Raw genomic sequence first — 27,683 nt, 5'->3', positions numbered from 1 at the left:
GAAACTTTACAATACCATCCAAACTAATGCCCAATAATTATGTGCACGCTTGTATTTATAGAGTTTTCCCATCAAAAATATCGCACATGGTTTGATCAAAATAATGGGCTTTCAATAGGGGCACCCAACACATTGTCAACATGAGCATTCAAACCCATGAGCCACATTGCATGCATGCAACTCCAACCATTTGACCAGCTAAACTAGGCACTCCACTTGGAAGGCGTTACTCTTCTACCATATGCTCTTTCAAACTACCCTAATTAGATAGCCTACGATGAATTTAAAGACCACTTTGTAATTCCCAAATCTAAGGCTTTCTAACACTTATGACAACACATTTATTCAATGTCAAAACATATCTTCTATGGAATCTTCAAATTCCCTCCCTATGTGGTGTCCTAATTTAGAAGGCCCAAATTACGACATACAAACTATTAAATATTTATAATTGTTCCCAAGGCTTTGCAAGCTAGTACAATAACTAATGCTAACAAAATCATCACATCACATATGGTAACATAAAGTAGAAACTAGCAAAGTAGTCCTCATTATCAACTCATGATCTATGCATCTTAAATAGAATTATGCCTTACAATTCACGTAACAATATAGCAAGGTAACATGTGATAGAGATCCCTAATTCATCATATGCTAATAGAACTCATAGCTATACTCCTCAAAAGGCTAGGTATGATAATTGGCAATCGTCTCCATACCCTAAGATTATAGTAGGATAGTTACGAGTCTCTACAATAGCACTGCTATTAATTATGTATTTTATCTTCAGTGACAACATACACAATAATGACCCACATATAGTTGAGTTTGAAAATAAATAATGATAATGAAGTTATATTAAAACTAATACTAAAATACAAAAATAGGAAATTATTATTATTTAATCTATGTTATCAATGAAATAATATTTAGTATGATATTTTAACTAATTAAAAAATAATAAAATTCTAATGAATAAATAAAGAAATAAAATTAAATACGAGAGACAATATTGTATAAAGTATGTTAACTTTCTAAATAGAATTTAATAACAAATAATAATAAACACCAATCAGTAAGTAAATAAATAAAATAACAAGAATAATAATTAACTAAATCTAATGAAAAGTCAAGAGATATTTAACAAATAGATACGTCTCCTTAAAATTAAGATATAAAAGGGAGGAGAGTTTATTTTAGAGAGAGGCAAAAAGAAGAGGAGAAGATAGGAATTCAAAAAGAAAAAATGGAAGAGGAAAGTAATATGAAAAAATAAGAAAGTGACTTTCTGAAAAGGTATCAATGATATTAAAAAGATGTGAACCTTTGAAAGGGTCATAATTATGAATAGTTGTGACTCTTCAAAAATGTTGTGATTATTAAGTACTGAGACTTTTCCAAAGGATTTTAGTTATGAAGTGTTGTGACTTTTTGAAAGGATTGTAACAATCAAATGTTGTGACTTTTCAAAAGATTTGTATTATAGGTTGTGACTCTTGGAAAAGAAGAAACAATTTAAAATATACTTTATCCTTATAATTAGAAAGGAAAGAATTTTAGAAAGTAAATACAGAATTGAGATAATCTAGAAAGAATAATCCATTAAAGGGCCGACTAATGATAGAGCCACATGGACCAAGAAAAGAAGAAGGTAAGAAAGGTATGTTTATGGATAATATTTGTTTAATTATGTTTATGAATTTATTTATATAAATGAATCATACTTGTGAATAATTTATGCATATACATATGTATATGTAAGGTGGAATCTGAAATGGATAACACACGACTTAATGGTTAATGATTTAAGATCAAGAGAGTCCCTTTTGGGGGAAGAGTGTAATCTTAATATGGTTAATAGTTTAAGATCAAGAGAGTCCCTTTGGGAAGAGAGTGATCTTGATATGGTTATAAGGCCAAAATATTTTGTAGATGTTAACATATGCATATGTGACAAGGGCCCTGAATGGAGAACGTCTCTTCTAGGAATGACCTTAAAAGGAGCACTTCATAGAAGACGAAGAAGTATCCGGTGATCTAAGGATCCTCAAGAGGGTTTTGATCCCGATGTGGCAACGTCTTTAAGGTTGTGTTAGGATAGAGGGTAGAATAGTGAAAGTTGATTTATTATTGTATAAATTCTAACGTTGGTTTTTGTAGGTATTCTTGTCCTAGTTAGTGGGGACATTGCACTTGATCAGTGTTGCACCAAACACTCGTGGATTTATAAGTGCAATGAAAACCCAAGATCAAATGAGCAAATGAGATAATTGTTGATTTGTCTTCTTTTGTTTACTTCATTTGCATTTAGTGTGCAAATTTAACCTTTACCCTTCATTTTAATAGTTAAAAAAATGAATTCAGCCTCTTTTTCCCAATGTATCCACATGGATAAAATGTAGTTAAGTACAATGCCATTATTTTCACAACAGCTACTATTAATTTTGGCAATTTCTAGATCTTAAATGAGACCATCGAAAAAATCGTTATTCAAAATATTTTATCTACTGCATCCATCACCATACACCAGCACATGACCATGAATACAAGGAAAAGTGAGATTTATTTACTATCTCAGATAATTTCACCAAACTAGAGCTGTATCAATTTGCAAAACAATGAAGAATATACATTTAATTTGCTATTAAAATCTAATTATAAATCTATAACAAATTAAATAAATCCCTGATGTATAAATATGACATTCCTTTCAAAGACAGGAGTCAAAAATGGGAAACAAATTTAAAAACTTGCACAATCAATATCTGAAATAAATTGCAAATGAACAGTTAGTGGCAAAGAAAAACCAACCAGGATATCCAACTACTTAAGCATTTTAGGTTTAAAAATTTGCTGGCACTGAAATATTAAAATACAAATTAATATTTTTCCTACCAAATATTTATCACCATCCAGATTCAACAAGATTCCTGTACTTATTTTTTTGCAAGAGTATACATGGGAATACAGGATATAATGTCCAACATATGCTACAAAAATTCATACATACAAGCAGTAATACTATGACAGTTATAGTACTTTCCAACAGCACTACTGCAGTACAAGCTAGCAAATGGCCTCATTCAAAACCACGAAATCATACACATGCAAATTCATTAATATCCTCATCATTGTAGCTACTTTTGAGAAGTATTGCATAATCTGGTTTACACCTCAAAGTATTATGTGCATCACATTAAAAAAAGTAAATGGGATTTGGAGTCGATGCATTATTATCTCTTCCAAATCCAAAGCACAACATATTATCATGAGGAAAGTTTTAAAAGAGCATCGTTCAAATATAGCAGACTTCAAGAATAGATATCAACTGCAAGACGTTACCAACCATGGCTTTGTAGCTCAAATTCAGGGACTGGATTTGTGATGGATTCAACATCGCCAGCCTTCTTTGCCTCAAAAAACACTGCTTCTGTCATTTTTTGGTCAATGAGACCACCGAAAACAACAGTTCTTGCAACCCTGTAAATAATCATGAAGGAAATTAATCAGGACAAATACTGCATATGCATGTGTGCAATATATGTTTAGGAATATCAAATTTTCTAAGTATTGATATTATAAATAAAGTCTTCCAAATCCCCTGTGAGAATTATTCAAATTACACTTATGTCAAAGTCTTCTATTCCCGCCTTCCCCTCTCCCTATATTAAGGGACATGAGAAACTTGATCATTCAATCCCTAAGGACCTATCTCAGAATTTGATGCAGGAGTTATCTGGGGCTCAATGCAGGAATATTCTGGTGCTCTAGAAATTCCTACACGCCCAAGAACATTATTCTAACACTTTATTTCTTTCTTCTCTAAGATTATCATATGTTGCAAGTCCTCTTTTTGTCCATGTGTGTAAAAATTCTTTCCTGAGTGCTTGCTTTCTTTCCTTCCCAGCACTTGCCTTGTTACTGTGGCTGAGGCTCTAAATTTTACGGGATCCAAAGTGGAGGTGGATACATCTTTTTTCCTTTGATTTATCTCTGCTGTGGAATTCACCTTATTGGAAGAGGAGAAAAAAAGAGAGTAAGAATTGGTTCTTATGTAGGCCATTCATTTTCCTTCTAGAACCCACAAATTCCCAGTTGGAACTTGATTCTAATTTTCTGAGCATTTCCCTGCTGGGAGCTGAGTGTTCTGAGGCTCTAGAAATCCTTCACACCTAAGAACATTATTCTAACAATTTTGTTATTTTTTATCTAAGATTTTTCTGTGTTGCAAGTCCTATTTGCTGTTCCTTTTTTTGCTCGTGTGTGTAAAAACTCTTTCCTGAGTGCTTTGTTTCTTTCATTCCAAGCACTTACCTTGTCATTGTGGCTGAGGTTCTGTTGTGAGGTTCTCACACCATCGCCCCAAAATTTTGGGGACCCCCTTTTTCGGTCGCCTTGGCAAATTTTTTGAGTTGTCCAAAAAAATTTGATTTGATTTTTGAAAACTTTAAGTCTTGGATGCCTTCAAGCCAATAGGGAGAGGGCTAAATTTATTCTCACCCGGTTTCAACTTGATTTTCCAAAACGATCAATTTCATCCTTAGGCCGAACAAATTTCAAAGAACAATACTTGGCAAGATAAAATTGTAAATCTTGTACTTAGACGATTTTTTTGAAAATTTGGATATAATTGTATAAATTTGAATAACTTTCAAAAAATGAAATTTTGTTAGATTTAAGTTTTTTGGAAAATCTTGAATTTCTTCGGTGAGAAAATGAATTTTGTGATGATGAAATCAAATAGGAAAATCGATTTCAAACTCTAGAGAAATGATCTATTTTTGTCAAAAATAAATTTAGATGGCTTAGCAAAATCGATTTGGATTAAATTGCAAAAACTAGCTTTAATGGATTAAATTTGCCTTGAAGATTTTATAAATTTAAAAAAATTAGTAATTTAAAATTGAAAGAATCAATTTTGGCTAGCCAAAATCTGATTTTTAATGATATATTAATTACAAAATCATCATTAAATGGAAACATTTAACATTTACAAGGCGTTATTTACTTTATTTTTGCAATCTTGGTCTAATTGGCAATTTAAAAAAATTAAGCATTTAATCGGGGGCCAAATTTGTGTTCTAATTAATATTTTTTTTGCTCCTAGGGTCCCAGTCGGCCAGCTAAGGAGGACAAGCAAATGGGGTATAAGAGGAAGCCCTTTCCCCTTATCTCTTCATTCCTCATTCCTCCTCTTTATGGTATTTGGCGATTTTGACTTGGAGCAAATTTCCTCTTCCTTGGGCGATTTTGAAAGGGCAGATTGGCATTTTTTTTGGTGATTTTCTTCATAATAGAGATCTCCCATGCTCGGCGATTTTCTTAATAGGGCAGATCTGCACTCTATATTGGCAATTTTCCATGATTAAAGGCAAAATTCCTATGCTTGGCATTTTTTCTCTAGAGCGGATCAAACTTCCCATTCTTGGCAATTTATTTGGATAAAGGAGAACATTTTCAAAATTGTAAAGTTGGAGGGCAGATTTGTTATTGTTCAAGTCTAATTGCATATTTGCTAAAGGACTGCGATTTTTTTCCTTGCCCTAGCTGATTTTTGAGGTCTGATTTTTCTAGCAAAGAGGCTGCAATTTCTCCTAGAGGTTGGACGATTTTTGGTTGGAGAAGAAAACAAGGGGTAAAGTCTAACTTTTTGTGGCACATGCACGGGTAATTTCAAAAGCACCAAATTCTGATTTTTCCAGCTAGGGCATCAAGATTTGCAAGGGATTTGAAATTCTTAAGTCTAATCCTAAATTCCAAAAGAAGATCCGGCCATTGGTAAAGGTAAGTTCAATTCATTTAAAGTTGAAAGGAGTCCTCAGGCGGATTTCTTTCTTTTGCTCTTGTCTAGTTTTGTTTCCCTTGGTTCTTCTTGCATTCATCATCCACCACTTCATCATCTCATTCCAAGTTGAAGATTGGAGATTGATAAGTGTAGAATCCATGATAGGACATTTGAAAAGGCAGAAATAAGCTAAACCACCCTAGGTTGAAGTTGGGAGATATAAGTGTAGTCTATCCTAAGGTAAAGGCGAGGCAGAAATAAGTGTTAGTCCCACTCCTAGGTTGAAGATTGGAGATTGATAAGTGTAGTGAATAGGACTTGGCAAGGCAGAAATAAGTGTAGAATCCATTGATAGAAAGAAGGTTGGAGATTGATAAGGGTAGTTCATATCACTTACAACAAAAGGGGCAGAAATAAGTGTTTAGGATGGTAAATATTAGTGCCAGCAAGAACCTTAAGGGAACAAACACTAAGAAAGACAAAGAAGATATGATGCTCAAAACAACTTTCTTCTCAAAGATGAGGCGAATAACCAATACCAATGTTGGTACAGTAATATGATACAGGCAAAGGACAGACTAAAGAAAGGACAATCTCCCATGGCAAAGAAGATATACAGAAGTAGGATTGTACATGCAGCAGTTTTTCCTCCCACCTTGCCTTGTCCAAAATTGGTTATGGAGTGCACATCCAAGTTTGATCTTATCAGTAAATCCATCATTTTTTATGAAGGGAAGAGGGTGTTGGCCAACATTGGCAAACAGGCAATCGAAGAAGTATTTAACATTCCCCAGTACAAGAGCATGACAGTGGTAATGATGGATCAGGCAGCCAAATCATTTTACGATAACCAGGAAGCTTACTTCATGCATCTAAAACAGGATTAGCTACACGAGGGAAAGAAAGGAGTAACCAGATCATCGAGGCTCACGATGGCGGACTTCAAATCAAAATATGACGATCTCATTGTGCTTTTCAGCCGGATCATGGGCATAGCTCAAGGTATGCAATTCGAAATCTGGATGTACTTCTTTATTGATGAAATTGAAAAGGGAAAAAGAAGATTTGATTGGGCTAGGATCATAAGCGAGAATCTAGAGTTGCAACTTAGAACTGTACAAAACCAAAAGCAATTCTACATGGGATCCTATATGTTTTACCTAAGTGCTAGATTGTATATAAGTCCGGGACTTAAGGCCTTAGGAGAAGTTGGCAATGGGCCGAGGCAATATTTGGTGCATGAATGCTATCCATAGCTTCATTTGCACAACAACAAGGATTACAAGATGTTTTGTGATACCTTCGCCATGAAGACAGTAAGGGTATTACAAGGCACACCTGCTAGGAGACTCTCATTGGAAGCAGAAGCAAAAGATAAAGTATGGGAGATGGTTTATCCAATTTCCGCAATTCACCTATATTAGAGTAGCAGGGAGTACAGTTTGTCCCAAGAGGCTTCCAAGATACCCACCCGACAAGGTAGTTTTGATGGAATTGGCTAGGTAACTTGAGCATTATGATAAAACAATGAGAAACGAAGGTAAAATAGGGATTACTTTCTCATTCGAAATTGGCAATGATAGTTGCCCCAATCGAGTCGCCTTTGCAGCTGCGGAGAAGGAATTGGAATGGTATCATCTAGGATGGTACAGAGCAAAGTAAGGATTCAATCCTAATGGTCTTATCAAGGTGTCTCATGGAAATGCATTTAAACATGTTCCCACTATTGAAGACTTTTGGGCCAATGCCAAGGATGACTTTCATGTGAGAAAACTAGCTTTCTCAAGAGTGTCAGTGAACATGATGAGAGATATCAAATGGAGAGGCCTTGATATACCCGATCAACTGGAAGATGATGGAAATGTGTTGAGAGATGATTATGATACAGTAGAAGGAACAGAGTTGAATTCAGTAGATTAGGATGATAATCAAGATCCTTTCTTGGAGGCAATTACAAGAGTAGTTGATTTGCATACCAAGTCATGGTACAATGAAAGATTAAGGAAGCTACAAAGTCAAAGGATTCCCCTTACTTATGAGAAGATGAAGCCAAAAGGAGGTCCAACGGAATCAGTCGAACAAAAGGGTGAAGGAAGTAGCCAACAACAAGAAATAGTTAGAAGCAAGAAGAGAGCTTTGGAGGTTAAGAAGAGTAAGGAACATCGGGAGCCTCCAACCAAGAGACAGCATGCAGTGTCGTCAAGGGAAAGTATAATTGAGGCTAGAGGCCAATAAGATAAAACAAGTGAATAAAGGACCGCGGTAGAAGTGAGCTCTGATTCAAAGTCAAGTGGTTACAGTAATAGCACCGAGTACTCGCCTCTCTCAGAAAATCAACGTGGAGATGACATGGTAGTTACTAGTGAAGAAGGAGATGGGCCGATTGATATTGAAGTAATAAATCAGGCACCCAAGGCCATTGGTGATCCTCTGTTAGTCAAACCAAATCCAGATTTGGGGAGATGCACCGCACCACTATGGTTAAGGCAAATGCTTATACCAAGAGGCGAGGTAGTAACTACTCGAGCAGTGGAAGACATCCAAGGATTAATAGAGAAGGGTGATAGCAAGAAACGAAAACAAATGGCAAAAATGGTGGCAAAGGTAATCAGGAACGACAGTGATGGTCACCGAAAGGTTCAAACTGCTATACCAACAGTCAACAAGGCATTGGATGAAATTGCAGCCCAAGAATATGAGATAGTGGAACATAATTTGGGAAGAAACACAGATAATATGGAATGTGAGGAGATCCAGGAAGGTATAGCTTCAATCAGAGAAAGGTTGAGGAAGGCAAATGAAAGGATCATAAAGTTGGAGGCTGAGAACAAATATTGGAGAGATTGCCAACTGATCCAACAGTTGCACTAGGCAGCCCTTCCTCAAGACAGCGGAAGCAACCTAGAAGAGATATCGGCTCAACTACATGAAGTCAAGGATTGGATCCATGATACAATCCAAGATGGACGAAATTTCTTGCCTTCCTTGTCTTGACATTTTGGTCATTAGTAACTGTTAGAAACAAATTCAGAGTATTTGAAGAGTGGAAGGATTTCCTTCCAGTCAAGGACTTAGCTATTCCTAGGGTATAGGCATTCATTGGGCTACCAGAGGCATATCTGGAAAGGGCCAAGTTGGTTGATGAAAGAGGATTGAGTACGGTTGAGTCTTGGTCTGTTGCCTTGACTACCAGATTGAGAACACTCGAGGAGATACTAAAGGCAGTTTCACGGCCCAACCCAAGCATCGACACTTCCATTTCAACCATGATAAGCGACATAGGAGTGGCACTTGATATTGAAGACATCAAAGAAGAGGACATTGATGAGACAAGACTTGGATCAAGATTGGATGAGTTAGGAAAGGTTGCTATCAAGAAGAAACATTTGGGCACCCTTTCCTTCCTCAATGCCTTTATCGGATTTGCAAAAGAGTATGAGAAGACACTACAGGCAGCAAGCAGCATGATGAAGTCAGTTGAGCTCAAGATAAAGCATACACCTTGCCCTCCCATGGAGGAAGTCAACGAAAGGCTAGCTAGGTTCATAGCCTTAGCTAAAAGAATGAAAGAAAAAGGGAGATTTAGATTAGAAGATCATTTCATGTAAGCCCAAGTGGCAATTTCTCTTTCCTCTAGGATAGGACAAGTGTCTAATTCTGATCGGCCACCATTTTGGTGCCTTCTCATTGGTTGCTACTTTTCCACTTTTTTCATTGGTCCACTGGTGAGGTGGCATTGTCTCATTGGCCAATGGGGTGGCAACCCTAATTAGGGTTTCTAGGATTCAATACGAATCATCAATTTTGCCTCTTTATCTCTACCGTCGGTTATACATTTTGGCCTCTATATAAGGCCATTTGCTCTCATTTGCAAGGGTGCAAAGATAATGCCAAAATTTGCTTTTCTTTCTCATTGTTGTGACTTGCATGGTGATTAAGAGCCTTTGGTATTGTTGCATGGTTTCTACTTCCAAATAGCTAGAGTAAAATTTCTTTTCAAGTTGTTAAAGTAGATTGCATTTCAAATTGTTAAGTAAAGAGTAAAGTAGATGAATAGTTGCATGGTAGCATTGGTGGATGTTTGATAGGGATAACTAGGCCACTAGCATCCGAGCGGCTTGTTGGGAAGCCTTGTGTGATAAACTAGTTCACTTTCCTTTGAATCATTGCACCTATGGAGGTGGAGCCGCCAGTTAACTTTCATTAGATTTGATCCCCGTCCATTTGCTAATCTTTCATTTATAGGAGTAGGAGTAGAATACCAAGTAGTTTAGGAGTTAGAATTTTGAAGAAGAGAGTTAGAAAGACAAAAGTCATAAGAACCATTCACCCTCCATTACCATCACCTTCTCCACCAACATCATCTAACATTCACCGAATCACCATCACCATCATTCCATCAAAGTCCAAGTCATCCTCAAACAAACAGTGTAAGGGCGCCTACGTGATTACCAGCAAATCACATCGATGTATTGAGTTAGTACCCACAGGTGTAAGGAACATTGGAGTTATTCTTGTGTCCATGAGTATTAACTTTTCAAGAGAGGAATTGTGTGTTTGATACTCCATATCAAATATTCAATTCCTAATATGTTATGTAGTGGTACAAAACTGACATCAACAATTTCTAAATTTATGGGGTTGAATGTTGAGCTGGATATATCTTTTTTCCTTATTTGATTCTGCTGAGGAACCCACCTTTAGTTGGAAGAGTGAAAAAAAGAGTAAAACCAATCCCTTTGTAGAGCATTGATTTTCCTTCTAGAACCCACACATTCCTAGTTGGCATCTGATTCTAATTTTCTAAGCATTTCCCTGCTGGGTGCTGCCTAAAAATTTATGCTTAGTGCTTGACTTTATCAAACATCTCTACTGGACATTACCTTCCTTTTTGACGTTTCCCTTAGGGCCCGTTTGGTGAGCGGAATAGGAATACGTATTCTAGAATACGTATTCCAAAAATTTTGAATTCCTTGTTTGGATGCACCAAAATGGGATTGGAATACAAAGCAAAATAGGACTATGTATTCCAATTTTGGCCCAAAAATGGGGTTTTGCAATTCCACCCAAATAGGTGTTATTGGAATACGTATTCCTATTCCATTTTTTTTTATTTTAGAAAACATAAATTTTCGGGTCCGCGAATTCCCATCAAATATTGGCTGAACCAAACGGAGAACAGGAATACGTTCTATTCCAGAATACGTATTCCTATTCCGCTCACCAAACGGGCCCTTAAGCTATTTGCAGTGGTTGTATTGGAACTTATTTCCTTCTGAGGGGTTCCCACATCTTGGCTATTTTGGAGTGGAGTTAATTCTAGATCACTACCCCTATCTAAAGTAGTGTCCAATTACAGCCTTGAATAGTGCTCGACTCTTTATGGCTAAGGGAATTTATTTGTCTATTTCTAAGTGGGAAGCATGATCTTCTGGAAATGCACATAATATTCTGTAATATCCCAAATGGATATTCACTCAAATCTATCTCAAAAACAAATTTCAGAACACAACAGAATGCTCATGCAAATAAAACCAGCAATATAAAACAGCAAATGAACCAATATGCTCATTAAAATATGCAGTTTAAAACAACTTCACATTTGTTATATGTATTATAATAACAAGCAATACAATAACATAACCAGCAAAAGCCCATATAAACTCTTCAAAATATGTTATTGCATTATACATCAATAATACAATTACATGCATAAAAATATAATCTTACATGCAGTAACAATACTCAAATTGGGGACGCATAGTAAAGAACCTGGAACGACAAATGTGAACTCTGATGTAAATCCGCCTCTAATGCTAAACTGAGTTGGCGCCTGATCTAGTGAGAAGACCCTGAAGGTTTTTGTCCTTAGGTTTGAATACAAAATTGTAAGCTCTCCCAATGTTTCTCCAAGAGAAACTAAAAATCCAAAACAAAAATTAGTCTGGCTGAAATGAATGAGACTTCCTCTTTTAATGCTCAAATAATGAGTCTTTAGCTTGTCTTCCCTATTTCCTAGTCTTCTTGCTATTTCGTCTCTTATTGAGCCTCTTAAATAGTATTAAATTGACTTTAATTAACTTTGCATTACATCATACATCAGTCAACTTTCAATATATATTTGGGTTGGTCTATTAATTCTCTAATGTCCAAAAATTGGGGACAATACAGTCCTTCCTCCTCAATATTGTTTGCCCTCAAGCAATCATGAATTTCTAACCAATATCAAGGTCACATGTCCATCTGCAAGCCACTCCATAATTCATACTAGTAACTATGTAATCAAGATGTGCCATACTGTGGAACCAAAAATAAGAATGCAACTCATCCATCAACCCAATCCCTGGATCCCATGTCAATCTATGAACCACCGCTACATCTGTAGGTTGTGCGACTCTGATCATAACTACATCGAATCTCAAATTGTGTTGTATCACAACATAATCTACAAAATGCCAAGCATACATCATGTCGACACCTAGATTCCAAACCATCCTATCAACACAATCCTAGGAGTAATAGGTGTCTACCAACCTATCATCATGCTGAATCAGCCAATTGAAAAAACAGATCAGGCTACCAAAACCACAAAAATGCATCAATTAATTCCTCTACTAGCTCATAAGTATGCATGAGATCTTGTTTCCCCTTCTCCATATAACCAACAAATCTGATTGTAGTAGTTTGCATTTGTCATCATCCTCATTGAAAATTGATGACATCATTGTTTTAATGTAAGATCTTATAATGTCTGGATGATGTTTCCTAAATTCTCTTAAGAAACATTGAACAATTGTCGAAACATCTCTTCACAACCAAGGTCCAACATAAGAATAAAAAATCTGTTTTTTTGCCATGAGTTCTAAAATTTTTACCTTCTTGCTAAAAGTAGGGTCCATGTTATCATGTAGCCAACATAGACTGTCCACAATCAGTATAATGCCCCATTAATATGTCGTCATTGTAAGATAAAACTGGTGCCATAATTCTAATAATTTTGCTGAGTTCTAAAAATTTTACCTTCTTACCAAACATATGGTCCACTTTATCATGTAGCCCACATAGACTATCCACAATCAGCTGTAATACCCATTTAATATGGTGTGATTGTAAGGGGTAACTGGTGTCGTAATTCTTATAATTTCACTAAGACAAACAGCAGTTATTAATCTCACATTTTCTCGTGAGTGCTCCATTATCCTTTGTTGGATTAAGGTAACCATCGAGGGTTCTAAGGCCCAATCTAATGGTCTTCTATCAGACTGCTCCAGTTTGGATAGATGTGCATTCAACTCTTCCAAAATCAAACATGTACCTTCCAAAGATTTCACTGAACCCAATTGCAAACCAATGATATAGAGTTTGTTACTTGTTGCATTTTCCTTCAGTAAATCCCTTAGTTGTTTATGATCAAAAGTATCATTAAATCCTTTAGAGAGAACTTTGTCTTTTAGATTGTCCATTGTCTTTGTTTTACACACTTTCTTACCTTCCCGGCTATCTTGGTATTTAATCAAATGGTTGGCATAAGCTCCACTTTGCTTCAACTTCGAAGGATTTTGTCAACCAGTTTGTAGCAGTTTGTTATTGTAAATCTACATCACCAGTCCACAACGACTACCTGGAATTAGTTCTTTTTAACAGGAACTCACAGACCTGACTAGGATTCTACAACTCCTATTTGAACTGCATTGTCTGATATTCAATACAATTTTCAAATCCCTTCCATATGACATTCAAATTACATAGGAGGAATGACTGCTTAATTTAACACAGCAAAACTAAACAATTTTTCACAAACTATCACTGTTAAAACTCTTCCACAGAGTGATAATCACAAATGACCACTCTTTTCTCAATATTATCCTTAGTGTTTTACAACAATTTTGCTTGCAAGGATTGTTTGTGTTTCTTGCTCCATATATATATATATATATATATATATATATATATATATATATATATATATATATATATATTGCAGGAGTTACAATTTGACAATATAGATAATAACACACAATTTTATATATATTACACAACACTCACTTCCCTTACTTGACAATTATCCTACGGATACAACAAGGATTTACAATGTTTGCAACAAGGAAACCAACTTGTAGAGTTGCCAGTACAGTAATGCGGAAGTTTGAGCCACAACAGCAACCTCTGGCTCTCGATTTCTTAACACTAATAGTTTCTAGTCTTACTTTTGATAGTGTGTGAAATTTTTGCATTAACTTCAGTCCCTCTGTATCACCACGTTTCTCAACCTCCCTGTATTCGTCCTTCAAAATCTACATGTATTTTCTGCGACAATTGGCCTTTCTTTTCAACATCTTTAAGCAAGCATCACACGTCTCACAAGAAAATAGTCTTGTATCTTTTCAAATGTCATCCATATGAATCAACTCATAAATTAAAGACTCTTATAGGCATATCATCTCCCAAGTTGTGTGCAAGTAGTGAATATAAATCTTATATGTTTGCCAAATAAACTTCATACGACCAATAGTGAACTCGAGCCCCTAAAGAAAATTTCCACAACTTGAAATGAACAGCTGCTTCCCAAGCTTTAGTCCCCACCACGTCCAACTGAATGAAATATATTCACAATGTTCGACTTAATTCCCACTAGAAGATTCAACTTAATTCTCGCTAGAAAATTTTAACTCTGATTTTCTTACAAACTTTTGACCTCATACTACTATCCAACATTAAAGTAATTGGGGACTATTGTCATCACAAATATTTTTTGCATATAATGAACTTTGTCGGTTCCCATAATATCATAAACTATTATTGCCAAACCTTGTGCCTCATTATTCTAACTCTAAATTACCAGTACTCCCCTATTTTCTTTCACATCCTAGTACGATACGATTCATAATCGGAATCGTCCAAAAATCTCTGTGGAATCGATCAAAGTTCCACTTTTAAAAAGCATCGAATGGATGTGCTTTTGGCAACTCATATCCGGTCGGTTTTTAGTTGACGTGGCACTTTGACTTCAAATTTGCATCTGGACATGGCATTTTGACTTGAGTTTTCGTCAAATTTGGGGTTGACGACATCCGCGAACCCTAAAATCTCCCAATTAAAGCACATTCAACCACCTTTGTCCACCGTAAACCTTTCTTCGCCAAAAAAACAGCTTGCCTTTTCCAGAACATTCAAAGACATAGTGTAGACAGGAGCAGTCAGCGACAACAGTGCAGAGTGCAAATGGGTTTTTTTGCAGACGATAGTGTAGACGGGTTTTTTTGCAAACAAGTCAAGCAACCTACCAGGGTTTTTTGCAGACGGTTCGAGCAACCTACCTACGTCGACCATCGAGTATGTACTCATATTTAGGATTTATTATAATATGGACCCTGCTTACAAATTTTAAATTTTTTTATTCATTAGTTATTAAATATTAAACTTCAAAATACTAAAATATAGTTTTATAAACAATAAATAAAATTAGTAGATTGAATATAATATTATATATTTTTTAAGTTTCTAAAATATTTGAACTTCAAATTTAAATTGTAAGTTTTTTAACATATTGATAGAGATGTAATAATAATATTATATTATTAATAATTAATAATTATTTTTAGTATTTACCTATTGTTTAATATTGTATTATTTAATATATTAATAATTTTTTTCCAACTTTGTCTCTTGTCGATAACATAATGGCAGCCTCTATTGGTGGACCCAAATTCAAGACGGACCCAAACTCGCCATTATGGAAATATGTCACAATAAAAAGTCAAGTAAAAGGAGGTGGAACATTTGTTTGGGAATGCAATTTTTGTCATGTGCAGAAAACTAGCTCCTACAGCCACGTGAAAGCTCATTTCTTTGCCATTCCCCAAATGGGCATCAAAGCATGTGTAGGACCGGATAAGGAAGGATTATCACCCCAACAAATAGCAGGATTCATCAAAGAGCAAGAGGAAGCAAATGTAAGAGTTGGACATGCCACAAACCATCCTTTGTTGAAACAAAAAGGAAGTAGTTCAAGACCCCCACCTTCTCCATCTCATAGTGACTTTTCTAATACCACAGTAGAGAACCATCCATTCTTGGGCAGAATTGAAGAACCTATGGCTGTGAAGAGAAGCAAGGGGCCATTAGAAAGAGCATTCAAGAATAATGCAAAGGAGATTGCAGATCAAGCTGTTGGAAGATGTGTATATGCAAATGGCTTATCATTTAATGTTGTACGCTCACCATACTGGCAGGATATGTTGAGAAAAGCAAATGAGGCTCCACAAGGGTGGGTAGGGCCAGGTTATGAGAAGGTGAGTACCACCTTACTAGAAAAAGAGGTTAAAAACATAGACAATTTATTGGCTCCCATTAGAAATTCATGGAAACAAATAGGGGTGTCAATTATTTCTAATGGATGGAAGGATACCAAAAATCAACCATTGATGAATGTGATTGCAATGTGCCCTAAAGGGGCAATGTTTCTAAAAGTTGTGGATTGTGAGGGACAAGTGAAGGATGCACAATTTATTGCTGATATCCTTATACAATGCATTGAGGATGTGGGTCCTCAAAACTTTGTCCAAGTAATAACAGAGAATGCAAAGAACTGTCGAGTTGCAGGTATGTTGATTGAGAGACACTTTGAACACATCTATTGGACACCTTGTGCTGTCCACTCTCTTAACCTAATGCTACAAAAGTTGGGTAAGAAAATAGATTGGATCAAACAAATCTATGTTGAGGTTGAAAAGATCCAGATGTTCATCACAAATCATAACATGTCACAAGCCATTTCTAGATCATTTTCGCAGTTGGAGTTTCTGAAGGTAATTGAAACACTTGAATTTTTCAATTCTACATTTCACTAGTAATATTAATTTATTTTTTAAATTTGATAATGATCTCTTTCTATTTTGATTTTGATTTTTAATTCTTGAATAGGTTGTTGAGACTCGATTTGCCTCCAACACATTGTCTTGAGGCGACTTGTGTTGGTGCGAGAGGCACTTGCTGGCATGGTTATTGGTCAAGGTTGGTCTCAATGGAGGCAATCCAATACAGGAAGGGCAACAAATGTAAAATGATCTTAGAGGACTCTTGCTGGGAAAGAGTGGAATATCTTCTTAGTTTCACCGAGCCCATCATGAGCATGATCCGGTTTACTAACATGGATCAACCATGTTTGGGAATATTATATGATGGCATTCACTCAATGATTGAGTTAATGAGAGACATCATCAATAAAAAAGAGAAAGATCCTAAAGAAACTTTCTTCAAAGAAGTTAAATCAATTTGTGTTGAACGGTGGAACAAAATGACCACCCCACTACATCTTCTTGCATTTGCATTGACTCCAAAATTTTATAGTGATGAAAGTCTTACTCAGCCAACAAGGGTACCACCATATAGAGATGGAAAAGTAAGTGATGGATGTAGAACAACACTTACTAAACTCTTCCGTGATCGTGAAATGGAGGATTTAGTTACAGGTGAGTTTGTTGATTTTGCATCCTCCAATGGTCAAAGTGTTGTTGCTATCATGACAAGTATACGAAGGATGCTCATGCTTGGTGGTACCTTAATGGCTATACATCACCACACCTTCAAACTCTTGCAATCAAACTTTTATCGCAGGCAAGTTTCTCAAATTTTGTTCATATTGCAACTCTCTAACACTGCTAATTTCAGATTTAAAGTTAATTTTATAATTGTAACTCTCTAACACTATGACAAACTTTCAATAGGTTGCTAATTCTTCTTCAGCTGAGCGAAATTGGAGTACATACTCCTTTATCCACTCAGTGAAACACAACCGATTGGCAGAAAGTAAGGCAGAAGAACTGGTTTATGTGCATTCCAACTTGCGCCTTCTTACTCAACAAAATTAGTGCAAAGAAGGGGGCTCGAAGTTGTGGGATGTAGATCCTGAGCGAACTAATTTGGATTTTGCAATCGCCACACCATCTTTACCCTCTGTGAAGTCAAATAGCCACCATGCTTCTAGCTGTGTGAGTGATTCGGAGGCTGCATGTGGTTCCACTAATCTTGATTATTTGGATGACCCATATGATGCTGATTACTAATAGCCTAATTGTATTAATTTAAGTTTTAATAGTTGAACCAATGCACAATGAATTCGATATATGATATATGATATCTATCATAACATTCAAATTATGATAAATTGATATGAAACTAGACTTATATTAAATCTCAATCATTATAAATGTGCCAGTGTAATATTTATGCACATTTATTGTAGTTTTAAGTTTTGTTTGACATATTGCCTATTGGTGGATGTAAACAATCAGACTGTCATTTGTGATAAAAGGTCTGATTAAAACTGCAAATAAGAACTGTATTTCATAGTTTAGTATGCAAACCTTTTATGCATGGGCCCCAATGGCTGATTAAACTATAATATTTTGAAAAAAATTAATATTGATAGCTTGTATTCTAAATTTAATTTTTATTTCTACTTTTCAGGCTGTATACATGCATACATATATATTTATCAATTTTTACATGTTTTTTGTATAGACATACCCAAACATACCCAAACCTCCCTCCCAAAAAGTAGTTGTACCCACGTATCCGTATACGTGCCCATACCCGTACCAGCAACTTAGTGAATCTAACTTGCTCAATTAACATTTCAAGCGCCACTACATGAATTGAGCCCACTGATATGGAGCAAAATATGGTTTATACAAATTGGCACACAATCATAATATCTTTAGGTTTCTGTGACACCTGCAAAAAATAATCAAAGCAGTGTAACACTCATTTCTGTAGTCCATCCAAAATCGTGAAATGCTTATCTCCAAAAGTCCAACCTTGCGGAGAGTTGTGACAATGCACAACTCTTAGATGAAACACCAAAATATTTACTCTTCATGCATTGTCCTCCAATTGTTACCCAAAAATCTGCAACTGTCACGGCAAATATTCGTGGAAACAGTTATTTCAATTCTAAGGCATTGTCTATAATATGCCTACTGCAGAAACTTGAATTTTTGTGTCTCAAAACCTGATTATCTCAATTAATTTGATTTGTGGTACCAAGCAGAACTGAATAGGTTAAAACATACTTGTATAAAGGTTCAACTTAAAATTTTCATATCAACATGAGAAACCAAATTGAAAATATTACAGACAATAGAAACATTTATTTCTCTATTCAACAATTTAGCTCCTAATTATATCAAACTCCTAAAACACATAAGACTCCAAACTAATGTCTAAGATTTGGCAAGAATATGAGTAACAGGAGAACCTAGAACAACATCTCCAGAGATTGGTCACTGTGATTCCTGTTACTGGTCCGCTACTACAGTCATGCTAACATGTCCCTGATCACCCAACTCCATGCATACCAGTCAAAATATCTACACCATTGCTATCAAGCTAACAATCGCTTGCAGCTCAATCAGTCAAACATAGTCTTTGGCCAAGTGCTACTTCCCTTACTACTGAACTTTAGATATCCGACTGCTGTTTGTACAAATATTATACTCGATATTGCACAAGAAGATTCCAGGAGGTAGCATGATCACCATGAGGCCAATAATCAATCATGTGTCTTGTGTTGGAAGAAGCCTTGTTGTATATTCCTCCTGCACAATGAAAAGTTTTCTGCAACCCAAAAGATTCTCCCCTCCGTTCATGAACTCAGCCAGCATTATGTATCTCAATTGCAATAAACTAGGCCTAGGCTTGGTGCAATTCCACCTATGTAACAATTCCTTACCACAATCCCACGTGCGAACATGAACTGCCAATACAACCTTCAAATTATGGTGAGCTGATAACGGCAACTCTAAGCCACGAACACTTACACAGTAACTCCAATATGTAAATTCAAAAACATCATCCCTACGACCTCCGTATAACCTACTCGGGCTTCATGGAATCGATAATTTTCAAAACAATTTCCCTGTGATTTCCAACTCAGTAATGTTTGGGGCTACTTCCAAACTTTGCCAAGATAGTTGTCCTGGACTTAAAGATGAAATATCTTTCTCTTCTATTTTTTCCCATCCCAATTCCCCCATCGAATGTTTTTCCTTATTGTTTGTTCAAGCTACGCCTATTACCAACCATTATGGGACCTCTACAATGATGAATTCACAGCGAGCATACACAACCTAGCTCGAAGAATCACCTAAGCATTACAATCATGTGATTGTCATTTCAATTCTTAGCTATGATTGCTACATTCAGCCTAGTCTCACAAATAAAGATAAATCACAATCTGTGATCCACCACATTAGTTACACAACAATCATGAGCCCACCGTAGTCATAGACTTAAGTCTTTCTTCCTAATGCCAAGACTCCCACATCATTCCCTTTAACCACTCCCCACTCCTATCGAGATGCTTAATAGGCAAGGAGCTGCTTATGTGACTCAATTCGAGTTTGCGGACATGACAGTCCTCCCCACCTCCACCCCCCAACCCCACCTCCTAAAATTGCTTCTCCCCAAGCAAATGAAGTGCAAGATGATGCAGTATGCACTTGTTTTCCAATGTCATGTCCTCAATGGGTAGGTCATTCCAACGAACCAAGTATTCCCTAACCGTTATGTTCCTTAGTTGCTTTTCTCTTGTTTCTATCACCTCAACCGGTGTTAACTCCAAAAGCCCTTCCTCATCTATACAAGTTAGCTTGGGGGAGCTCACGATGTGCAGGCAGATGGCTTTTCTAAGACAAGAGATATAGAAAAAATTATATGATCTATTGCTACTTGGTAATTCCAACTCATAGGAAACTTCTCCAATCTTCCTTAGCACCTGATAGGGCCCATAAAACCTAGGCTTCAGCTTTTCATGTCTGCTCTTCTTTACTAAACTTTGTCAATAGGGTCGAAGACGTATGAATACCATGTCACCTATCATAAAGGACCCCTCTATCTGATGCCTATGCGCGTAAATCTTCCACTCGTTTTGTGCATACTACAAATTCTCTTTAAGGGTTGTGAGAATGTCTTGTTGCTCTTGTAGTCACTCCTTTGCCAATGGGGCTCTACTATCAGCTAGGGCTAGATCAGTGAAAGAAAATGGATCGTGGCCATACACAGCTTGAAAGGTGACGTGTTGATAGACATATGATAAGTTGAGTTGTAGCAATATTCACCCAAATATAACCACTCAACCTAAGCTCGTTGTTGCCCTGATATATAATTGCAAAGATATCCTTCGACCCATTTATTTAATACCTCAGTTTGCCCGTCCATTTGGGGATGGTAACTAGTGTTGGGGGTCAGTTGTGTCCAAGTGACTCTAATTAATTCTTGCCTGTGTCCAAGTGACTCTAAATAATTCCTACCAAAACATGCTTAGGAACTTGTTGTCCCTCTAATTGACAATATTCTTAGGTAGATCGTGTAGTCTAAAGACATCTCAAAAGAACAAGGCTGCTATTTGAGAGGTTGTCTAATCTGTCACTCCTACAAAGAAGTAGGCACACTTCATCAACCTGTTAACTACCACAAATATGTTGTCCTTGCCTTGTGCCCTCGGAAGCCTTGTGATAAAATTCATGGATATACTCTCCCATTTTTTCTCATGGTAATGGCTGCAACAATCCAGCTGGATAAAGGTGCTCTAACTTGTTTTGCTAACAAGTCACACAAGTCCTAACGTGTTTTAGGACATTATCCTTGAGACCTTTCCATGAAAAATGATCCCTAATCTGTCTATATGTCTTAAAGTATCTTGGGTGACCTGCTATCGGATCATTGTGAATGACATGCATAATTTGCTCCTTAAGTTTGGAATCGAGGACCAAATATACCATATTCTTGTAATAGAAAACATCATCTATAACCCTATATCTATCATCCTAAATCTGCCCATCCATGATCTCACAAGGAAAGGTGTTCTTGGAGTATTCAAACAATAGTTGAGACTTCCAATCAGCTGAAATCTCTAACATAGCACAACTGGAAGCACTAGTTGGTCTCCTGAATACTGCATTTGCAACTACATTGTTCTTTCCCTTGATGTACTCAATGTCAAAGTTGTAAGCTTGGATTTTGCTGATCCACTTTTGCTGTCTTTCATTCAGCTCCTTATGTGCCAAGAAACAATGCAAGTTGTTATGATCAATCCTTACTACAAAACGTGTACCCACTAAATACTGTCGGAATTCAGTTAGGGCATGCATGATAGCTAGCATCTCCTTATCATAGGTAGAATATAACTTCTCGTGATCTCTCAATTTCTTGCTCTTAAATGCAATAGCATGTATATCCTATATAAGTAGCACTCCAACCCATCGCCTGAAGTGTCACACACCAGGATGAATGGTCTAGTGAAATCCAGTAATAATAGCACAAGGCATTTACTCATCGCCCTCTTGACCTTATCAAATATCACCTCTGTATTTGTGGACAACATGAAAGTCCTCATCTTTGTGAGATCAATAAGTGGTGCCGCAAGCTGAAGAAACCCTTCACAAACCTCTTGTAATAGAGCACAATCCAAGGAATCCTCTCCAATTTGAAACATTCTTCAATGGCAGTCAATCCAATATAGCCTGTATCTTTTCCTGATGACCCTTGACCCTATTAGCTCAAATCACATGTCCCAAGTACAGGATCTCTGTCAAACCAAACTCGCATTTGATTTCTTAAGAGAATAATGAGTGCTGCTCCATGATACTTAGAACCTCATCCCAATGCTGTAAATGTTCTTCGCAAGTTTTGTTGAAATCTAAATGTCATAAAAAAATACCAACACAAACATACGCAACTGTTAATTAAATATATGGTTCATGCATGACTGAGATTTAGCAGGTGCATTGGTGAGTCCAAAGGGCATCCCCAAAAACTCGTAGTGCCCATAATGACATTTGAATGCAGTCTTATGTACATCCTCCTCATAGGCCTTAATTTGATGGTACCCGGAACGGAGATCAATCTTTGAAAAGTAAACAACCCCATGCAATTCATCCAACAACTCATCAATATGAGGTATAGCATACCTATTCTTAATAGTCCTCTTGTTCAGGGCTTTGTAATCAATGCACATTCGTAGAGTCTCATCCTTCTTAGCCAATACCGCCAATGAAGAAAACAAACTCGAGCTAGCTCTGATGTGCCCCATGTCAAGCAACCCTCGAATGGTCGTCTCTATCTCCTCCTTATAGTGCCTAGGGTGACGATAAGGTGTCAAAATGACTGGCTTCGCACCCTCTTTCAGCTCTATCACATGCTCAAATCCACAGTCAAGAGGTATACTAGGCAGGATATTACCAAAGACAACTTTGTGCTTCTCTAACACTAAAAGAATATCAATAAGATGATGATGTCCTAAATCTGAAACAAGCTCATTGAAGATAAAACAATGCATTGCCCACTTTGTATCCTAACATCTCAAAATGGATTCCATCTTATGAGCTGAAATGATCTTGGGACCCCTATCAATCATAACTCTGAGAATAACCTCCTATCTCCCCACAAAAACTCAATTTGTTTCTGATCATGATCAATAGCGTATCTACAAAGAGTCTAGAACCACTGCAATCCCAAAATAGCATCCATCCTACCTAACTCAATCACATTAAAATCCATCATGAGAGTATAACTATCTAGCTGACCTTCACACTGGGAATCCATTCCTAAGCAATTAAGATCTTCACCAACAACCTTAACATCAAAATTCGAGACAACATTCACCTGTAACTTTTGTTTTGCTGCTCTTGTGGTGCTAATGAAGTTATGTGTTGCCCCTATACCCACTAAGAAAACCATTTGCTGCCATTTCACTAGTCCCTTAAGTTGAATAAGACTACCTGTAGGAACTCCTAAGAGGGTCGCATTTGTAGGAGGTTAATCTAAAACTTGTCTCTCAATTGTTTCCATTTCGGGCTGCTTGTGTGTGCCTTCCTCCTTGCTATCATAAGATTCATTGCCTTCATTTTCATCATACAAAACTACTTCAATATAATGAACTTTGGCTTACCCAAGGGTCTTGTGACCAAGGTTCTTTGTATGTGAAGCATAAATTCCTCCTTCTTAGCTCACTCCTTGACTCAAAATCAGTCGGGTGGAATATCCTTATTTTGATTTGAAGATTTCAGGTTGGTCTTGGGTCCCCTAAAGGGCTTTTTGGGAGTTGGACCGCTGAAGATGAGTTATCCAAATCATCAAGTGTCATCTTGATTGTGTCTTGGAGAGTACTTGGTTTCAGCACTTTGACAAATCTCTTGAACCTCTCACTCAAACCTTCTACGAACAACATCACCTTCCTAATTTCAGTCACGTTAGGGACCATAATAGATATCCATTAGAATTCATCAATATAGGTGTCCAAAGCACAGCTATGCTTGAGTTGAGGTAACTCCCTATAATAAAATTCTACATCCTTCCTATCAAATCCGCTCATCAGCTTGCTACTGAACTCCTCAAAAGAGTTTTTCGTGTCATGATCTTCAGTGTCTAAGACATGATGTCATCAATTGTAAGCTGGTCCATCTAAATGCATAGTAGCAAATTTGATTGCTTCAGTTTCAGACATTGGTTTGACAGTAAAAAATGAGTTTAACAAATTTTGTGAAGATAATGGTATAAAGAGACAGCTTTCAGCCCCTAAGACACTAGAACAAAATGCAATAGTAGAGAGAAGGAACTAATCAGTAACAGAGGCAGCAAGTGCAATGATGCTTGAAAACAATGTATCACGTATCTTTTGGAGAGGAGTAAATATAGCAGCATACACTATGAATAGAGTGCAGATCAGACAAGGCACTGGTAACACCCCCTATAAATTGTGGTTTGGAAATACACCTACTGTAAAGCATTTTAGAAACTTTGGAAGTAAATGCTACATTAAAAGAGATAATGATATTGGAAAGTTTGATTCAAGAAGTGATGAAGGAATGTTTCTTGGATATTCATTGAAAAGTAAAGCATACAAATGTTTTAATCAAAGATCAAAGACTATTGTTGAAAGTGCTAATGTAAGAGTTGATGAAAAGTTAAGAATTCAGGAAGAGATTCTTGATTATAATTGTATCGTCTTAAAATGGAAGCATTTCCATGATAAGGGCGTTTAGCCCTCCGAATAAGTGGTCTGGGGTCATGTTAAGCACCTTGAATAGGTCTTTGCATGGATTTGATTATTTTCCCCCTGTTTTGCTTCTCTATCTCTATTTCCAGCCTATTTCTAACAATTTTCTCTATGAAACTGAAGACTTTGACTTTCTAGGACAAGGACGACCTGAAGAGTCAAGGTCGAGCTCGATCCTAACCTAGGACAAGGACGACCTCGACCCTAACCTAGGGCAAGGTCAACCTCGTCCCTGACCCCAAGTCCAATTTTCAAGTTCCGGGAGTTTTGGGATATCAGACTTTGGAAAGTTTCATTTTCCCGCCTTCTCTAGAAGTCTGTGCCCTAGATCTCTATATAAGGAAGTCTTCTTCTCTCATTTTGACATCTATCTATTATCTACTTTTCATGAGAGCAGCCACTTTCTAAGAACTGTTATCTTCTGCATCCATTATTCTATGAAGTGGATATCTACTATCTATCAAGCATTCAAGCATTCAAGATCCAATTCATCAAGGAGGTCCATTATTAGCCATTGAAGGATTCAATCTCTATGGAGCCCTCTTGTTGAAGATTTCTCCATTCACATTCATCCAAGCCTCTTCCCATGCAAAGATTCATTCAAGATTGGTGTTGAAGATATAATGCCATTGATTTGAGACATCCTACATACATTCCTACATTCATTTGAAGCATTCGTACTTGTGGATTCAAGAATTTGAATCCTCCACAAGGATTTCAATATAAGCAAGGTGAATAATTCCATTTACTTCGTTTATTTATATTGCAATTTCAATTACATTTCAAGGTTGATTTCAAATTAAGGTTTGACTAAGGTAAACCCCCCATCCAAACAACAAAGCCCTTTTTCTTGCAGATATAGGTACAAGACAGCGAATTAAAGTGCAGATTTGCATACCCTTTTCGTCAAACTTGTGAGATCAGCGAACAGAATTTTCATCGGAGTTGTTCAGGTCAAGGTTGACTTTTTGGGGCACAATAATGCCCCGAGGTAAGATTGTGCTCCGCTATCTAGGTCAAGGTCGACCTAGCCTTGGAAGAACAAAAGTTTTCTGGGTTTTCTCCGTTTCAACATTTCCAATCCGAAATAGGTTGTAGAATTTCCCAAAACTGTACGCAAACATCAGAAATCAACATTTTTGAGATTCTCCCTACTTTGAGATTAGTATTTGTCTTACATTTATTCAAGATTTCAAGCACATACTTTCTATAGTAAATTATAGGATTTCCTCCTTTCTTCATATTCTCCATCGTTTGATTCATTTCTGCATTGATCACTCCTTTGTGATTGATCAATTCGGATCATTCCTTTTGGGAATTTGGGTTAAGAATAGGTCCTATATTCCCCCTTCACACACATTTCTTTTTATCACACATATTTTCCTCTATTCATTTAGGTGAACACATTTACACCTTATTCAATAAACATGATGAAGAGACTAATCCAAGAACTAACAGGCAGAATATTGAGTGGGAATTGTTTTCTGAAACTGACACTAATTTGCAAACTAAATTACAAAGAGAAGAATCGAGGGAAGAACATACATCTAAACCTAGAGAAGAAATCAAAGTTGAAACTGTGACACCTAACAGAAATGTGGCAAAAAATCATCCTATTATTTCGATCATTGGAAGTAAGGATAAAGGAGTCATAAGAAGGAACAAGGTACATGAAGAACTATGTTTAATTTCTCATGATGAAGCTTGTAAAGATGGTTACTGGATAAAAGCTATGAAAGAAGAACTAGAAAAGATTGAAAAGAACAATACTTGTGAATTGGTTCCTAGACCTAAAGATAATAATGTTGTTGGAACTAAATGGGTATTTAGAAACAAGATGAACGAACAAGGTGAAGTTGTAAGAAACTATCCAAGATTGGTATGTAAAGGTTATTCACAACAAAAAAGAAATTGACTTTGAAGAAACTTTTGCACTTGTTGTTAGATTAGAGGCAGTAAGAGTGGTTTTGGCATATACAGCTAACAAGAATTTTACATTTTATCAAATGGAGGTCAAATCAGCTCTTCTAAATGGAGAACTTGAAGAAGAGGTATACATTGAATAGTTTGATGGTTTTCCTTTGGTAGATAAACAGGATATGGTTTGCAGATTGAAAAAGGCATTGTATGAATTGAAACAAGCATCTAAAACCTAGTATGCAAGGTTGCATAAGTATTTGACAAGTTAGGGATTTGAGAAAGGTAATGTTGATAGTAACTTGTATTTGATAAAGAATGAAAATGGCCTACTGATTGTTCAAGTATTTGTGGATGACATAATTTTTGGAGGAAATGATGAAGCAAGTAAGACATTTTCAGAAGAAATGAAGAAGGAATTTGAAATGAGTATGACTTGGGAGATGAAATACTTCTTGGGATTGCAAATTGTACAATATAAAAATGGTATTGTTATATCATAAGCTAAGTATCTTAAAGACTAATTGAAAAGATTTGGATTGGAAAGTTGTAAACATGTTGGAACACCTATATTCACTGGATGTAAATTAACTAACAAAGATGAATCCCCTAATGTTGAACAAAAAAAGTACAGATCAATGATTGGTGGATTGCAATATTTGATACATACTAGACTTGATATAGCTAGTGCAGTTGGAATTGTAGCAAGATTTTAGGCAAATCCTAAAGAGACATATTATGCAGCTATTAAAAGAATTCTCAAATATTTGAAAGGCACACCTGATTATGGATTATGGTATGATAGAGTACATAATTTTACTCTATGTGCGTACACTGATGCTGATTGGGCAAGAAGTGTACATGACAGAAAAAGCACCAGTAGTGGAGCATTCTTCTTGGGAGGAAAATTGATTTCTTGGTTGA

At 36.4% G+C, this 27,683-nt stretch overlaps 1 protein-coding gene across 4 annotated transcripts in view; it reads right to left on the bottom strand.

Moving 5' to 3' along the window:
* The window catches only part of LOC149557031 (RNA-binding (RRM/RBD/RNP motifs) family protein), a 229,235-nt gene that overhangs the window by 76,621 nt on the left and 124,931 nt on the right, over positions 1–27,683 (bottom strand). For all 4 annotated transcript variants that reach the window (XM_089831683.1, XM_089831681.1, XM_089831684.1 and 1 more), the window contains one exon: positions 3,347–3,480. In XM_089831683.1, coding sequence (XP_089687809.1) covers positions 3,347–3,480 — 134 coding nt within the window. The remainder of the gene's footprint in view (positions 1–3,346; positions 3,481–27,683) is intronic.

The sequence above is a fragment of the Cupressus sempervirens genome, chromosome 5, assembly GCF_028749045.1.
Source record: "Cupressus sempervirens isolate cs-2001-9-10 chromosome 5, ASM2874904v1, whole genome shotgun sequence".
NCBI lineage: Eukaryota > Viridiplantae > Streptophyta > Pinopsida > Cupressales > Cupressaceae > Cupressus > Cupressus sempervirens.
The sequence above is the reverse complement of the archived record's forward strand: the minus strand, read 5'-3'. Positions and strand labels throughout refer to the sequence as shown.